This window comes from Lepeophtheirus salmonis, chromosome Z (assembly GCF_016086655.4).
Source record: "Lepeophtheirus salmonis chromosome Z, UVic_Lsal_1.4, whole genome shotgun sequence".
Classification (NCBI taxonomy): Eukaryota; Metazoa; Arthropoda; class Copepoda; order Siphonostomatoida; family Caligidae; genus Lepeophtheirus; species Lepeophtheirus salmonis.
Genome location: NC_092584.1, coordinates 12,771,032 through 12,787,999, shown reverse-complemented (window position 1 = coordinate 12,787,999; position 16,968 = coordinate 12,771,032). Strand labels below are relative to the sequence as shown.

At 33.3% G+C, this 16,968-nt stretch overlaps 1 protein-coding gene across 1 annotated transcript; it reads left to right on the top strand.

The window, feature by feature from the left end:
- Nucleotides 1-3,383: 3,383 nt before the first annotated feature.
- LOC121130281 (PIH1 domain-containing protein 2) lies at nucleotides 3,384-16,523 on the top strand. Its single transcript, XM_040726041.2, has 2 exons — nucleotides 3,384-3,689; nucleotides 15,599-16,523. The coding sequence occupies exons 1-2, from the start codon at nucleotides 3,510-3,512 to the stop codon at nucleotides 16,301-16,303; spliced, it is 885 nt and encodes a 294-aa protein (XP_040581975.1). The 5' UTR covers nucleotides 3,384-3,509; the 3' UTR covers nucleotides 16,304-16,523.
- The last annotated feature ends 445 nt before the right edge of the window (nucleotides 16,524-16,968 follow it).

Below are 16,968 nucleotides of genomic sequence, written 5' to 3'. Positions count from 1 at the left end.
TCAACCAGGTATAATTTATTCATTAACAAAATTAATATTATAAATGTCTGAGTTCTCATTCATGTAGGTATCCTGAGCTGCAATTATGGCTTCCAGGCGGATGTCCTGGCAACAATTGGGGATGTAACCCTCTGTCATTGCGTCACAGTGCTGGCTTACAGTGGCTTTGAGGGCCTCGCTGTTGGGGCCACGGACACTGTAGACCTTCAGGGATGTAGGGGGTCAAAAGTATCCAAAAAGAGTTAAAAAGACTCATTCAAATGAGTTTTAAAACCGAGGATATGGTTTTCTTTCATTAACGTTGTCAAAAGTGGCCTCTTTGCCCTCACAAGGATTTTTCCACACACTTTTTTGAAGGTTTCCTGAACATTCTTGTGTGAAAACCTGATATGTCTTAAATGATCTATCATGGACTTAAGGGGATTGGCGTGCCGTGTTTTTTTTTTAACTTCATGGGTTTTGTTTGGCCATTTTGAAAAACCCCTTTTCCTTCAAAGTTTCGGACATGCTAACGGTGTAGACGGCGGTCCTGGAAATGCCCAACTACTTGTTGCGTGCGAAGGTTAATTCGTCGATCACGTTCAAGAGTCAGTTTGTCAACGGACGATGTTGGGAGGCATTAGAGTAACATTGGAGAGATTTAGAGGTTGCAGACTTATCATCTTCCTCTTCCTACTAAAATATGACATGGTCACGTTTGAGTCGACCTCAAATGCATTTTTAGAAGTATCTCAGGTCAATTTTATTGGTCTAACTCTTGTAGGCTGATTCCTAACGTTTTGTTCAACCTCCACAACCTTTTTGACCTTGTACACTGCCTGAAAGTTACCCTTCGCCCTCTTAACAATGTGAGAGTTGATATGGCTGGCGCAGACCAATGTGGCAGTAACCTTTTTGCTTGTATTTTTATTAATAATAAACATTCATCCATTTTATACCTCTTTTTGCCAGCTAAGAAGTTCAGCTTTAGTTTGTATGAATGGAAAAAATCAATTGGAACTTTCCAAACCTCCTCAATGGTCGTCATATAGGTAGTCAAATAATTTTTGAATGCCTGGTCTACCTATATATTGTAAATAAAAAAATTGGATTTTCTCCTTTTCTCGATTTTTTTTTCAAGATTGTTTTATGTTAACTCACCAAATATTTCCATTGTCCTATGTACTAACACCAAATGAACAATATATTTTTATGTAAGCTCATTTACGACGTACAAATGCTCTGAATGTTGATTAACTGAACTCAAATAAGCTATTGTTAAACTTTAAAAAATTCCCACGTACAAATTATAATCTTGCCCATATATCATAATTGACTAGAGTACGTTTGGGCAGGAAATGAAGAAATCAAAATTAATGAAGAACTCTACTGATTAATAAAAAATAAAGACAGCAAAAATTTACGAATTATTCTCATGTTGGTTTTATGTGTATGATTATAGACATATATAGGCACTCTTTTTTCACGCAATGATGAAGTAATTGCTTTATTCTCGGTCAGAGGCCGAACTCGCAGTCTTGCAGCCGCTTTCCTGAGTACCAACGAAGCCTCTTAGTATCCCAAAATATATCCCGGCCCTCAGGTTGTAATTACAGTTTAACCTATACCGCCGTCATTTCTAGGCACCGCGGAAACCTTCTAAAACAGTATACTTTACCCCAGCCCGCAGGTTGAGAAGGTAAACTGCTGTGCAAAGTAAAGTTAAATGTATCTGCCACAGCTTCCTTTAGCATCATTCCTAATACCCGAAAAAAACACTCCGGATATCAGATTGTACAGGTGAGGTGCTGGGGCAAAATAAAGTTTAAACTCTACTGCTTCCGTGTTTTAGGCATATAAGAACCCTTTAATTAATCTATAGTACACCCCAGCTCACGGGGTGTGCAGATGAACTGCTGTGCCCGAGTTATGATAAATTTCTCCACCGACCCTTCCCTGTGAATCAAGGGACCCTTTTAATATCCCAAAATACACACCGCCTCTTAGGTTGTACAGGTGAAGTGCTGGGCCTTCCAGGTAATTTAAAAGGCACAGCAGCCGGATTTATAAGAACCGAGAAATATTTAAAATATCTTATAATACACTACAGCCACGGGTAGTATAGATTAACTGCTTTGCCCGAGTCAAGTTAAATTTCTCCACCACCGCCGTTTACCTGAATTCTCAGGTTGTTCAGGTGAAATGCTGTGCCAAAATACAGTTTAAACACAAGCTCTGTCGCGTTTCTATGAACCAAGGAACCCTTCCGACATGCTATAACACAGCCTAACCCCCGAGATGTGTAGGTGAAATAATGCTTTGCGTAAGGCAAGTTAAATTTCTCGCCCCCCCCCCTCTTTAATGAAAATCAATAAACCCTTCTAATATCCTAAAATATAAGCCTCCTCCTCTCAGGTTGTACAGCTGAATTACAGGTCCTCAAAGTAGTTTAAACTGCACCCTTGCCATATTTCTAAGCACTTAGAGCCCCTTCTAATATACTATAATACACCTCCGTCTATGGATGGTGGGCTTCCCATTTCCAAAGCTTGTTAAACTCTTCCACCGCCGCTTCCCTGAGCATCAAATAACCCTTATAATTTCAATTTATAATGATTACACTTTGTGGAACTCAAAAGAAAATCTCTTTAGTTCTAAATCATAATTTTCTTTTAAATTATCATTTAAGAGGGAGATAAATTATCTAATTATAATTAAGGAAAAAAAATATATATAGTGTACATTTTTTTTTTTTTTTTTTTTCCTTTTCTTTTCAGAGAATGGTAATTTATCCCTTCAAAAGTCCCAAATATTAGCAATTCATATCCACCCCAGCGCTTGAAGAGAAGGAATTTTGTCAAATACGCCTGCAAAATGTCTATGCCCTTCCTTGATACGGAATGTGATATATGTAGATTTCTTTCATATCTACGGCACTTGCAGCTGATCTAATGAAACGTCATGAGATCAGCTGCTTTTCTCACAAAACATTCTGTTAATATTGTTGGAGAATTGTATTACATATCGAAAATCTATAGGATTTAAAACACAATTTATATATATATTTCCTACATTATTGAATTACTTCTTTTTCCTCCTATTTTTTGACAGGTGAGAAAGGAAAAAGAAATTATTTTTTAGCTGACTATTGATCAAACAGTTCATGGTATAAATAAAACAACGTATTTGATGTTTATTGTTGGTTGTAATCCATTTTGTGTAGGTAAGTATTTTAATTTTATTAAATCAGAACTCAAAATACCAAACCAGGCCTCCACCGAAGAGCTATTTTATCTCAGTTCATAATTTTTATATTCGCTCCAAGATTCTATTCAATAATAAATTTACATATATATTAAACTCCCAAATAGTTTTATGTATAGATTATTTGTTTTCTTATATTGCCGTTTCTTCCAATCATATTAACATTATATGAATTAAGAAGTGTCAAAAATAATAGCAAAAATTCTTATTTTTATTTAGATAAATTCCCTTAGATGACGTAATTACACTACTCCTAAACTTCCAATATGAATGCAGCCTCACTTTTTTCAAACCTTTGGCAAAATCTAGACGATCTTCGTGCCTCAGATCCCTCTAAATATAAGGATATTATCGAAAAATCTGGAGAAGAGATCTCCAAGTCTTCAGAGAAGGAGCCTCAACCTCATCTCTGCCTCCGATTAAGTCACAAAGATTCGAAATCTAGGGTTTGTAGATGATCATTTATTAATTAGTAATTTTTTATTATAAGTAAGTGTTGGTCCACCAAAATGACAAAGGGAATGGCCTAAAATTTGTTCTTGTTTTACGAATGGGAAATAATTGAGTATCATAACCCGAAATTCAAACCGAATTAAAGTCATCACAACAAAGATGGGACCAAAGACAATAGTACTTTTACTTAAGCTTTTGCGTCAGCAGCATATATAAATAAATATATATTTTTTCTCTTTTTTTTGGGGGGAGGGGGGCTTTGTTTTTGGATTTTATTTTATTTTAAAATTTTCAGAAAATATTTGAAAAGTTAAATTTATTAGAAAAAAATTGGAAAACTAAATTTTTTTGGAAAATAAATTCTTAAATCTAGTTATTTAACAAAAAAAAAAAAAAAGTTAGGATAAATTTTTAAAAATTCATAAATTTTTTCAACAAATTAAATTTTTTGAGAAAAAATTTCAATGTATAACTTTCAAATCTTAAATTTTTTAGAGAAAATTCTAAAAATCCAGTGTTATTTACAGAAAGTTAAACTTATAGGAAAAAAAATCAAAAAATTAAATAAAATTTAAATATTAAATTTCAAAAAAATCAAAGATTAAATTTTCTATCAAACAGCAAAAATTCCTTTATTTTTTAGGGGGGCTAAACCCCCTCCAGCTCACCTCTTGCCGACGCTCCGGTTAAGTGTACTTAAATTTTATAGTTTATAACACAACATTTCTTCCTCATTTTATTATGCATGGCAATCAGGCTGTAGAGGTTGTAACGGTTGGGTGTGATGAGAAAATTACTTTTTAAAAAAACCCTAATTCATCTGTGTAGATTATTGAAATATTTACAAATTAATCTTATTTGATGATTAGAAATATTTGTTTACAGCGTTAAAGTTAATGTAAAATATAACTAGAGAAATACAAAATATTGTTTGTAAATGCGTACCTATATACTAAAGACAGATGACTAAATGATTGAAATACTCTACATAAGATATGATACATGCAAATTGTGTTGTGTTTGGGGTGTTATAATAGGCACAAACTTTTCATTAAATTCTATTTGTAACTACTTATAATTTAAAAAATAACATATTTACTCAATTTTCTGCTTTTTATTAGTGATTGTTATCTTGTTCGTCTTGTTGCCAAATACTGGGGCGTGCATGCGTATCGTGCTGTAGAAGTGACGAGTTTTGTTTTTAAGAATATAGCAGAAATAAAACTTGTTAAAAAAAAGTTTACTTTTTTTAATTTATCAAATTGATATTATTGGAATCTATATATGGCGTCGGTGTTAAGTTTAACGACAGTATTAACAAAGCATTTCCCTTAAACCCTTGTCGTCAAACATCCTCATTAAATTAATATACCGTTGAATAAAAGTTTCAAAACCTATAAAAAGGCTTCTGCCTTTAATTCGAACTGAATAAACTACGTTCAAAACCCCTGTAAATAAAAAGTATATTTTAAAATGCGCTGTATGTTGATTTGAGGTAGTGACCATCCAGTCTAGTATGCTCACATCCCCCCGCCTTCTCCTTTAATTTTTTACCTCAAGGATGATACAAACTCCGAAGATCCTTGAACAGTCGTAAAAGAGATGGTGTTTTATTTTCTCAAAAAGAAAACAACTCTACCTGTCCTTTTATGGATTGTATTTGTTCGTGAAGAACCCCCAAGTCACAATTCTATAGCGAAACCATTTATATTTTGCGTTTGAAAAGGGTTCCACATGACGGGTTCTAGATTATGATCATTGACGTCCTCTCAGTAACCACCGTATCCTGAGAGTCTTCTCTCAACTATTAATGGATCAATTCTATTCCGACTCCTCACATACTTTTTATCCCTTTATGTGGGATTGCCTCCAGTCCGATCATTGAGGGAGTCGGAATCTTATCTTTGAAGATGATTTTGTGTTTATTTGAATTACTTTGAATGTTGGACAAATAACAAAAAAAAAAGTTTTAATTTATACATAAACCTTTCTGGATCAAAAGGAGAGACTGGCTTTATAAATTAAATTGATCTCTCTTTTTTTTTAATTAGACTTTGGTTTTATGCAGAAAGAATCAATTGTATATTATAAGAAGGACCAACCCTTTTATTTTGCTCTAATATGTTCTCATTTTGGTTCTACGTAATTTTGCCCCGAATGTTTTCGTTTACCACCTACATTTTATGCCCCTGGTAATTTTCTCTAGTGAAGGTTTTGCCACATGACATATTCGAGGACTTCATGCCTCGATTGAGAACAATTCCAAAAAAAATACCGATTTCGATGCGATTCTAGTAATAATTCCCGATCCCGATTCTTTAATGTTTAAATAATACTTAAAAAATACAATTTTCCCATCAGGAACGTAGACAGAATTAAATTTTTTTTGGTTATTTGAATTTTTTTGAAAAAAAATTCAATAATTATATTCGTAATATAGTATCAAGCCACCGTTCCAAAACCTGTAACCTTGAGCCTTCAACACTTTTACTCATAAAAATTAAATATTATTTCCCAATGCCGGTTCCGATTCCGGAAAAAAACAATCGATATTTCGATTCCCGATGTATTGCCCAATAACTTCTATAGATGCTTGTTATGTTCTTATATTATCACTTGGAATTTTAAAGCTGTATCTTTTCAAGGTAAAAAATATGAGTTCAGCAACAAGAATCTTCTATCAAAAATGATGGTTTTCACCATCACAAATGATTGGAGCATGTGCTCCTCCGGATAATATAAGAATTATTCCTTTTTTTATTATTTACTAATTAATTCATCACTATTGTCCTTTTTTTCTTCTTTTCAAGCACAGAGGTTGGTTGTTTAGAAGGTAGAATTTGCACATCCTGTAAACCTTATTTTATGTAACATCATACATTTTAATTATCGACTATAAATTGAGGCTATAAATTCATGCTTATCTAGCGGTAGTATCTGGTTGGGCTATAACAATAAGAGTATTGTATAATGATTCATGATACGATATTTATTTATTGAATGATATTATTACGATGTTTCTAGGACAATTGTCCGCAAACGTTTTTGCCGAAGTACAATTTGCCTAACGGAAATTTCGCTGAAGGTATATTCGGGACAATTAGCCGAAAAATTATATTAAAATATCGATATATAGGCTTCCATCTTTTAATTCTATTTAAAATGATAGAATGATAAATAGGTATGGTTGATATTTTTTACTATAACAATTCACATTAATTATCCATCTAGCAACAATCAGCCTCAATGAAAGCATCTATACCCCTCCGGAGCCCCTTGCACTCAATTGTAACGTAGTCCTTTTTCACGATACTCTTACTAGTTAACATAGTATCTTCAGGGCATCAATATTCGGGTGGCGGACTTTGAAGGCCTTCTTCTCCCTTTGCCATCAAATGGAGTAATCCAGCCAATTCAGATCTGGGCTCTGAGGGGGCTAAAGGTTCCTAGACCAGATGTTCATAATGCTACACATCCACTCTTCTACAATATTAGCAGTATGGGGCGGAGCCGTGTCCTACTGAAATATGTATGTGGCCTTGTTGGACTTCTTCATGGCCGTGGTGATCCATGGGACTACATTTTCCTTCAACACCATCAAGTAGTTTGCCCAGAGTACCGGTTTCCAACAGGAAACCAAATCGGAGTTATTTTTCTCCAGTTGATGTCACTACCTTCAACATCATCACAGAGGCCGGATGTTTGGTCTTGATGATTGTCCTGATGCTGTTGTCAGCCTTACCAAAGCATACCACCCGATCATTTTGGTGGTTGTAGAAAGGATCAACGGTAGTGGTGTTTTTAACAGAAAAAAAAATTACCCGTTTCCTCCTGTGCTTCATATCATTCAAGAGTTGTTGACATTGCTGAAGAAGGAGTTCTTTTTGACGTTGGGCTAGGAGTAGCCTCTCAATTCTTCTAAGATACATTTCTCCAGACTTTCAGATGACCTTGCCTACAGTTAACCAATGCACCTTCTTCTTCTTGCGGTACTCTGACATCTTCATCGTTGGGTTGAACTTAAAAACATCCATTACGTCTTCAGGCTTCACTTTGCTGGGTCTTCCCCTCTTTGATTTGCCCTTAAGGTTGTCCCCATCAGCCAAACGATTTCTTATCCAACAGACTGTGGCCTTGCTGACGTTCAAGGTCTTCATGATATCCTCTCGGGACAGATTAAATTCTCTGTGATGCCTCAACTTGACTCCATCGTAACATATACAGAATGTTTGTATATAATTGCTTGTCATCATATTATAATATTATACTAATGAAGATCTAGTATTTCCACAGAAATCAATCAATTACAGATAACATATAAATTTTTTCGATAACAGTTTTTTTTGTTTAAGAAAATAGTGAAAATGTAACAAAATAATAATACATTTTTTTCAGTATTGATTAGACAAATCATAAATAAGATATAACAAAAGATTCCATATCTAAGTACTCGATTATATTATTTTTTCATCTTATTGATGCCTTCTACAATATTTAAAAAGGAGACAATAGAGACAGTCAATTTTCTTGCCAAAGGTACATAATTTTTCAAGACGTTAGACACATTCTATTGAGTCCAATTTCTTATTACCCTAACTCCAATCCATATATTATTCTGTCCGAGATGGTTTTTAATTTTACCGATTCCGAGTGATGAAAATTGAGAAACCGATGTATCACAAAAACTTATCCACTCTGATAAAAAGAAGTACAAAGGGTCAACGATAACATTTATTTTATATAATTTATACTTGATTTATAATACTGTTAAATAAATAGATGTGTAAATTTATTCCTGTTCTTGTTGGTCTGCATTTCTAGATATGTATTCAAATTTCTAGTGATGAATAGTTCGACTCATATAGGAGAACTATCATTGCATTAAAAAGATTCTTCATTTTTAAGCCTTTCCACCATCACCACGGATATAACGTTAGCCAACACATAATGGTAGTAGGTCAAAACGTCGACAGACAAACTGTCGGCCGACAAAACTTTGAATGGACAAAACGCCGACCGGAAAATATTACGTTTCAAAATATGAAAAATTCATTCTACGACATTTCCCTCCAGACATTTCCAGCCCGAGATATTTACCCCAGCAACCATACATAAACTAACAATAAAGAACCCTCACAAATCCCATTTATACTTCGAAATTTGAGTCTATTTTGAGTACTGCAGGGCCTCAAAATGAGATGAAACCCAAAACAGTCTCAAATTTCGAGGGCCCTTTCGGGCTGTAAATGGAGGTAGGGTAATTTTAAATAGTGGTGGTTGGTTTCATACCATTTTGGGGTCAGGCCGTACTCGAAAACAGCTCAAACATTAGGGAGGGGTATATGGGTTGTGAGGGGCTCTTAGTGGTTGCTTAAATAGTGGCGGTGGGTTTTATCTCATTTTGGGACACAGCGGTGACTGAAAACATTCTTAACATGTATAAGGGGGATAGGGAGGGCCCCTTACTTGTAGTTTATATAGAAATAGTGCTGCTGTGTTATGTTTCAGGCGGGAAATGTCTGAATGGAATATATCACTACAACATTTGGAGTAGCCCTTTATTGTATATTCTACGGTCAATCTTCTGTCAGTCGACGTTTTGTCTGCTGGACGATTTGTCTATTCGACGTTTTGTCAGTCGACATTCTGTCGGTTGACGTTTCGACGGTAGACATTTTGTCCATGCACCAAGCATAATATATAAAGATTTGATATATTGTCTCTTTAGTAACTAAAAATGAAGATTTACAAATAATTAATTAAGTTTTTTCTATGTATAGGCATCATAAAAAATGGACCATCCTGTTTTAAATGAACTTGAAAAAATCCAAATAATTTAGAAAATTGGTTCATTGTACTTTCAATAGTTAATATTGATAGGTTATTCGATGATTCCTTATTATAAATAAATGTTCTATACTGTTTACATTTTGTCAAGTTAGAGTATTTCTGTTTGGATCTTTGATGCCAGTCAATAGAATTTCCATTCAGGGAGATGTCACCACGGATATTAAAAAGAAATAGTATATAACAAATTATATGAATAATTCCCTTTTGGGGACTCCTTAAGCCCACAAGTAGTAAACCCTAAACTCACCTAGTATAATATTTACATAAATAATTCACATTTATATTTCCGTTGATAAAGACAGTCGGATTCTATTTTAATTTATTTTTGATATTACTAATAAGCGTCATCAGAGTTATCTGGCTCCTAAGTAATGACGTCAGACAAAAGTTTCTATGCAGTAACTTATTTTCAATAATTCATTTTAATAACTGACCTTTTCATCTATATCGATATTGTCAATTAATATCAATAACTATATTATTGCAATACATTATGATATCAATACTTTTTGATTTTCCGCTAGTATTATACATTTATAAACCGACAAACTTTTCTTAAATAATAAAGAAGGTAAGTCCCCAGCTATTCCTCGGTGTTAATTTCCATTTTTATGAGCACACTTACGCTTAGTTAGTCAATGTTCTCTCTTACAGAATATAATAATAATAATATCAGATTGATAATACATTAAGTCATTCATAAACTTTATTTAAATTCACATTACTTTCCATTTTTTTTCTTTTTTAATATGATTTGAACTAAACGTTGGTGAGATATCACTTATTTTTATATAACAACGTTTAAATTTTATATAACTTATACTATAAATGAAAATTAAAATAAGCCTGACATTTCCCAGGGACTAAATGAAATAGTACCTGGAAGGGACACAGATTTTAAAGTGTGAAAGAAGAATAAAATCGTAAATCTTTCTACATAAAAACAATTCCCTGATAATGACGCGGAATAAAAGCGCGGGAATTTTTTGAAACCTATCAGAATTTGAGGTAATAAATCTCCACCTCCATTGATATGCTTGTCACCTCTAGTTTTCCAGCACTGGTTCCCAACCTTTGAATTATATTGACCCATTTTAGAACAAGCAATCAAGATACGAGCCCAATTCTTAAAATGTCATAAATATACATGCCTTTTTTTGTACAAGAAACTGCCATATATTGCGATTATGATTTATAGTATAGTTATCCGTGAAGCTTTCCTCATACCTTTTTGATTTCCGCTCAACACACAGTATTCTTACTAAAGAGGGGAAGAATTAAGGGGGAGGGGGAGAAATGTTGAACAAATGAATTGAAGACAATAATTGAATTTATCAATGAGCTCAGAATCCAAAACTGATTGCAGTTTTTCTCTCAGTTATCTGAATTGTATGAAATATCTGTGATTATATTAATTTGGGGGAGTATTCTTATTCAGAGTTAATTTGACCTTTTAAAAAAAAATCCCCGAATTAAAAGTAAGATTAATAAGCGTTATATAAAAGTTTAATTAAATTATATATTGAATTTATTCTATAATAAAAGCCATGATATTTATCATCACTATGTATTAGGAGCCATCCATAAACTACATCGTCAATTTTTCATTTTTAACCTCCTCTCCTCATGTCGTATAAAATCGTTTTTTACGCCTTTTCACTCTCAAAAGTTATCATTATAATTTTTGAATATTTTTCTAACTTTAAGAACTTTATAAAAGCATTGATAAGATATAGGATAGAAAAAGAACTAGATTTCCAAGTTGATTGGAAATATATATAAAGGATAACGAATTATTTCTATTTTTAATCCAACTGAAAGATGGGTTATTTTATATGATGCCTTGTTAAATTTATTTTCCTCTGGTTTATTTAATTTTTTTTATTTTATTTTAATGATATTTCTTTTGGTATAATAAATATATAAACAGAGATAAAATATAAAAATGAATAGAAAAATATCAATGATCAAGCATCTTCAAATGGTGATAATAACTTTTATTCTAGATTTTCGACCATTGGCAATACATCATTTGGGATCATATTCATCCTTCTTCTCAATATGAGATGATTTAAGGTGACGCTTCATTGCAGTGGTGGAAAGGCAAAATTAATTACCTTTTAAACAAATGCATTTTTTAATTTGGACTACATTGAAGGACAGTTAGAGTCAAAAGGCATTGGATTAGTGATTCCATTTTTGTTTTCCATTGAATGTAATTGGATTAAAAAACGCTTTTGTAGCGAAAAAAAATGAAATTCGACAAATTCTCAAAATATACTGGCGGTTCCACAATTTCTTATCTGCATGTGCCATACTTGTAGACTAAATGAGGCGGAAATAATTTATCTGGAAAAGGCTCACAGCATTTTTGTAGAAGCATTTAACTATTTGCAATGCATAACGCGATTATAATACATGTAATGAAAGTTACTTAGCACTTGGTTCCTCAGGAATAAACTCAGAGGCTAATTATAAATGACAGTGTTTGACCAGACGTCAGAAAGAGCAGAGTTCAGATACAGCGATTTTTTTTTCCTCCAGTTCAGGATTGATAGTTTATCCAGATTCATTCAGATGAGAACCATAAGTGCCGTGAGGTAGAATTATACAGCCATGACTTAATTTTGCCATCCTCCTTTTTGCTGTGTTAAGAGCGGAGGGTCCAGCAGAATTGACTCCATGTATCAAAGCATCAAGCTTTAGCTCTTGAACAAACTGACAGAACAATGTAATGACTATACATTGCTTGGAACCTCCTAGAAAAAGTATATCGGCAAATATAAGATTTGATTATATAAGATAATTGATCTAAGTGATCATATTAAGCAATTTTATACTCCTATGTAGATTATTAGTTGGTTTAATTATATTTGATAACGTCTAATTTGAGGGGAAAAACTACTTCAAAAAATATTATTCAGAATCTTTTTTTTCTCTTTTTTTTTGTTGACATTTTGTGATTCTGAGACATAAAGTCAAAAGAAATAAAAATAATTTATTAGGTACAAGTTTCAACTTACTTCCTGAGCCCCATCAGTTTCAATAGCCAATATAGGCTTTCTATTTTTTGATTTCGATATGAAAAGGTTCCTTAAGTCAAAAACATGTGTAAAGGAAGTCGACGAGTCATATTTTCACTTCGTAATCCAATAAAGGTCTTTCCCGAATAAAATACTTTTCCATCTTCCGAGAATTTACAGTCAGCATAAACCGATGGAATTAGTTTATGTCTTGTGCCAACTACAAAGTTATGATCTGGGAGCATGAATTGACATTTAAGTCTTATTAAAATCGGAGGATGAAGATTTACTGGGGCAAGTCCTAAGCTTTATCGGTCGTTAGAAAATTAATTATTAGTGTCAGGTCCAAATAGTGAATCGAGGTCCTTCATATCATCAGTAAAAGATTTTGCAAACATTCTGTCGGTATTGCTCTTTTTTAAGATGTACTCAGGTCTAAAATAGTGATAAGTGGAATTATTTGAGAAAATATTATAAAATTAAGTGCATGATAGTTGTAATGCTGAGTGTCTTAATTCTAAAAAAATAAATTAGTTTACTCTATTAATGAATACTATGTTACCTCAAAGTTTCAGTGGTACTGTTTGAATATGACACTTTCCCTCTAGAGTATTTGTTCTGCGAGATAATATTCTTAGATAAGTAGAACTTCTTCACAAACGAAAGCCTATTGACTGAAGTTCATTACTCAAATCATCAAAAGGTTGAGCCCTTCGAATCATTTCAGTGATCCGTTTCACATCAACGTAAGATGAAAAACTGACTATATCTAATATCTTTGATAATAACTGTAGTTGATTAATTTTCAATTTTTGTCTTCCTTGAATTCCTCTGTTCATGGATTTTAGAGTAGCAACAGCTTCTGAGTGACTCTACCAGAGTTTTTTAAATCATTTTTTTACTTTTATCCGTCTACTTCTTTCCCATTGAGCATCTGATTGTAGTCTTTTCATTTTCACAGTGTAATATCTTTGTTTTTCACTGACCATCGATAATCCTGAATTTCTTAGTCGTTTCAGACTATAAATTTGGTCATTCATCTGATTTATTTCCGATTTCAATTTTTTTTTTGTGCAGGGTTAGTACTTTTGAAAATCCAATTCCATATTTTATCTTCTTGAAAGCTAGGTCTAGACAACAATGATGAATTATCATGAAAATTGAGACCCGAAATTCCTTTTCTTTACCTGAATATTAGCATATTTAACTTGAAACACAGTCATTTTCTGTGACACCATTTCAGGACTATGATGCACTTCATTCTAATACGCCTGAGCAACTTCAAATTGGGCTTTCTTACTTTGTTCTGGATGGGCATGTCTAAGGCTTGACAAAATGTATTATATATTTAACAATTGCCATCTCTCTTATTCATGATGGCTTCATAGATAACTCTCTATGCATGGCTTGTAAACAAAATAAATTGTTATATTATGTACTTCAATGGCTTATACTTGTATAAAACTATGTAGTTTTAATACCGTCGATAACTAGTTTATAAGTTCAAAATGATTACTTTTCATTTAACCCTACCATTAACTATTTCTATAATGCTCATGCGACATGGTTATTTTTCAAATCCCCCTTCCTCTAGTGGAGAAACATCTTTTTTTTTATTGTACTCCCTCACTCCCTCTACCTGCCAATGTAGTTTATGGATGGCCCCTTATGAAAAAGTTATAAGGGTTTAAAAAAGAGTCATTTTTCATCATTTTCAGCCTAAAATGGAAATGTATGGAGTATAGAACAAGATGCAGAATCAATAAAAACACTTTTTAATCATAAAAAACTTTTAGATATTTTTAAAATCCTACTTTTAATGAGGGGATTTTATTCTGTTGAGAAAATCTTTATAGGAATATAACGAACGAACTATCCCATGTTTTTTAAAACAAGGTAACAATTATATATATATGGCTTTAAATAACAAAAAACCTGATTATTTGACGAGAGTATCAACAAGGTTGACCAACTAAGATCTCTAATGGTGTGGCGATGGGTTGAAAGGCAATCTTTGTAGTCAAAAAACGATTTGAAGAGGGATGGATAGTCCAAAGGATGAAAGGATTTGGGAGGAAGAGGTCAGTTCGGATAAAAGGCGAAAGTTTTAACCCTCAAAGTTCGTACTAAGAGAATTCCGTTCAGGAACATTCATGACATAGCAAATCCCATGTTCTTGATCTCCAGTACAGTCCATAGGATCATTCATGAGGGCTAGAAGAAAGGAGCACCTCTTCAATGACTCACGAGACCAAGACTACTCCTCAACATGCTTAAGGTTGGAACGCCATCAATTTTGTTTTCTGATTAAAAACTTATTAAGATAGATTGGGTTTTAAACTCCCATACGGATCGATACATCAGTGATAAAAAACCTGCTGACATCCAAAACCATGTCAAGTTTAACCTTTCAGCAAACATGTCATGTTGCCAATGGGAGGCCTCATATTTGGCAGCTGGGCTCAGCTCCCTGCAAAACCTCGAAAAAATGGTTTCAAATGGCTCAAAGACCATTTTGACGACTTTTCAAAAAAATAAATAAATCCATAATTTTCAAAAAAAAAATTACATACTTTTCACCTGAAATATTTTATGATGTAAAAATATTTTTATTTATTTTTTCCGAAATTCTTACATGACTATTAAATTGTTACGGATAAAAATTGGAGGATATTTTTTGTATTGGAAGCTACGACAGATCACGGGTGGCCTTTTTGCTTATTGGTTAGGTCAAGATGATGAAATTACTAAATGTTTAGTATAGTTTGTTTTTGAAAAGACGAGGAAAATCGAATATCAAAAAATATTCACTGAACTTTTCCAAGGATTGAGTAACTAAACATTAATTAATATTTCACATTTTGTTGCCCTACCCTGTAGATGTAATGTGATAATCACGAGTAGGTTTCTAGGTCTATCCACTTGATGCTACGTATTAACAATGTATAAAAATTGGGACAAAATATGCATTTATAATAAAATAAATAAAATTTATGTAACTCAAATTTATAACCCTTTCATTGTTACAGGTTATAACTCATGTTCTGAACGTCTTTTCATGGACTAAAATCAAGGAGCCAGGGGAAGATTCAGAGCCATTTCCACTCGCTGGAGGCTTTAAAACCACTTGGAAGAAGGAGTCCTCTATTTTCAACGTAGCAACAAGTCCTGGAGTCCTTCATAGAGTCACAGTTCAAGGAACGTTTGAGGAGCGAGATCATTTTGTTAAACTTGTTCTGATGTTCCTTGAAGGACAAGGGCATGAGGATATTAATCCTGATAATTACTCATGGGAATATATTCGAGGAAAAGAGGCGATTGGGGATGTGAAGAAAACAATTTTAGGATTCTATGGTCTTACACTTCCATCGTCTCCGACACATGTGCAAATCCACTCGGGAAAAGAAAAGGACTCTTGGATAAAGCCACGGGAGCGTCGTCGACTAAAGAAGAGAGAGGATTTTGTAATAGGAAAGTGTTTTTACCGAAGAAACGGCGAGGAGTTTCCAGTGGCGGTAGAGTATCGTGTTTACTTGCCAGATATTGAGTCATGTGAAGACATCTTGCTTCAAATTGAGGGAGCTGACGTTTGTCTCATGACAATTCGTGGACAACAAGAACGACTAAAAGACATTCAAGTCCCTTCTATAATTTATCATAGAAACTTTGACCCTTCTCATAGAATATTCAGCTTCCAAATCCATGATGAGTGCTTGAGAAGGGATCCTAAATAGAAAGAGGATCTCAATCCTCAAAAGTATATTCTATTTACAGTTATCAGACATATTTATTTAGCTCTTCTTTTTATAAAATTTGATCAACCTTTTGTTCAGGGTTGATGTTTACATATGAATGGAAGTTCATAATTTACAAAGTCAGGGAAGCGTAACATTTTGCATTTGTAGCGAGCATAATGTATCATAAATTTTTTTGAATAAATACAATTGTTTGATATATTACATTGTAATTTTTGTATAAATGGATTGGATGGGAAGTAAAGTTTTGTTGAGAAGAAACATCCGTATTGATTAATATATTATAAAGTATTAACAAAAAGTTGGCTGACAAAATGTTGCAAATCAATTCATATGCCAAAAAAAACAACAACAACAAAAATGATTTAATATTTACAAGATTTTAATTTACCTTTGTTATTTGATCCATAAGATAACTTTTGCGTCCAGAATTTTGACTTACTCATCTATTTTCAGTCCTAAAGGGAAACACAGGGGATTCATGACCGGTGCCGTTGGATGCAATGGCAGGCCTAACATAAACACTTAAGGAGGGTGTTTTGTGATAGAAACATATATGTTCTTCCTGCTTCATCCCCAAATGCCACTACTCGATCATTCTGCCTGTTGAAGAGAGGTTCAACAGTTAAGGTCTTCTCATGAGA

Excerpts from the sequence above, each read along its gene's own strand:
- LOC121130281 (XM_040726041.2), top strand. The coding sequence starts at position 3,510 with ATGAATGCAGCCTCACTTTTTTCAAACCTTTGGCAAAATCTAGACGAT. Across the intron at positions 3,690-15,598 it reads ACAAAGATTCGAAATCTAGG|GTTATAACTCATGTTCTGAA; the intron begins GTTTGTAGATGA and ends TCATTGTTACAG.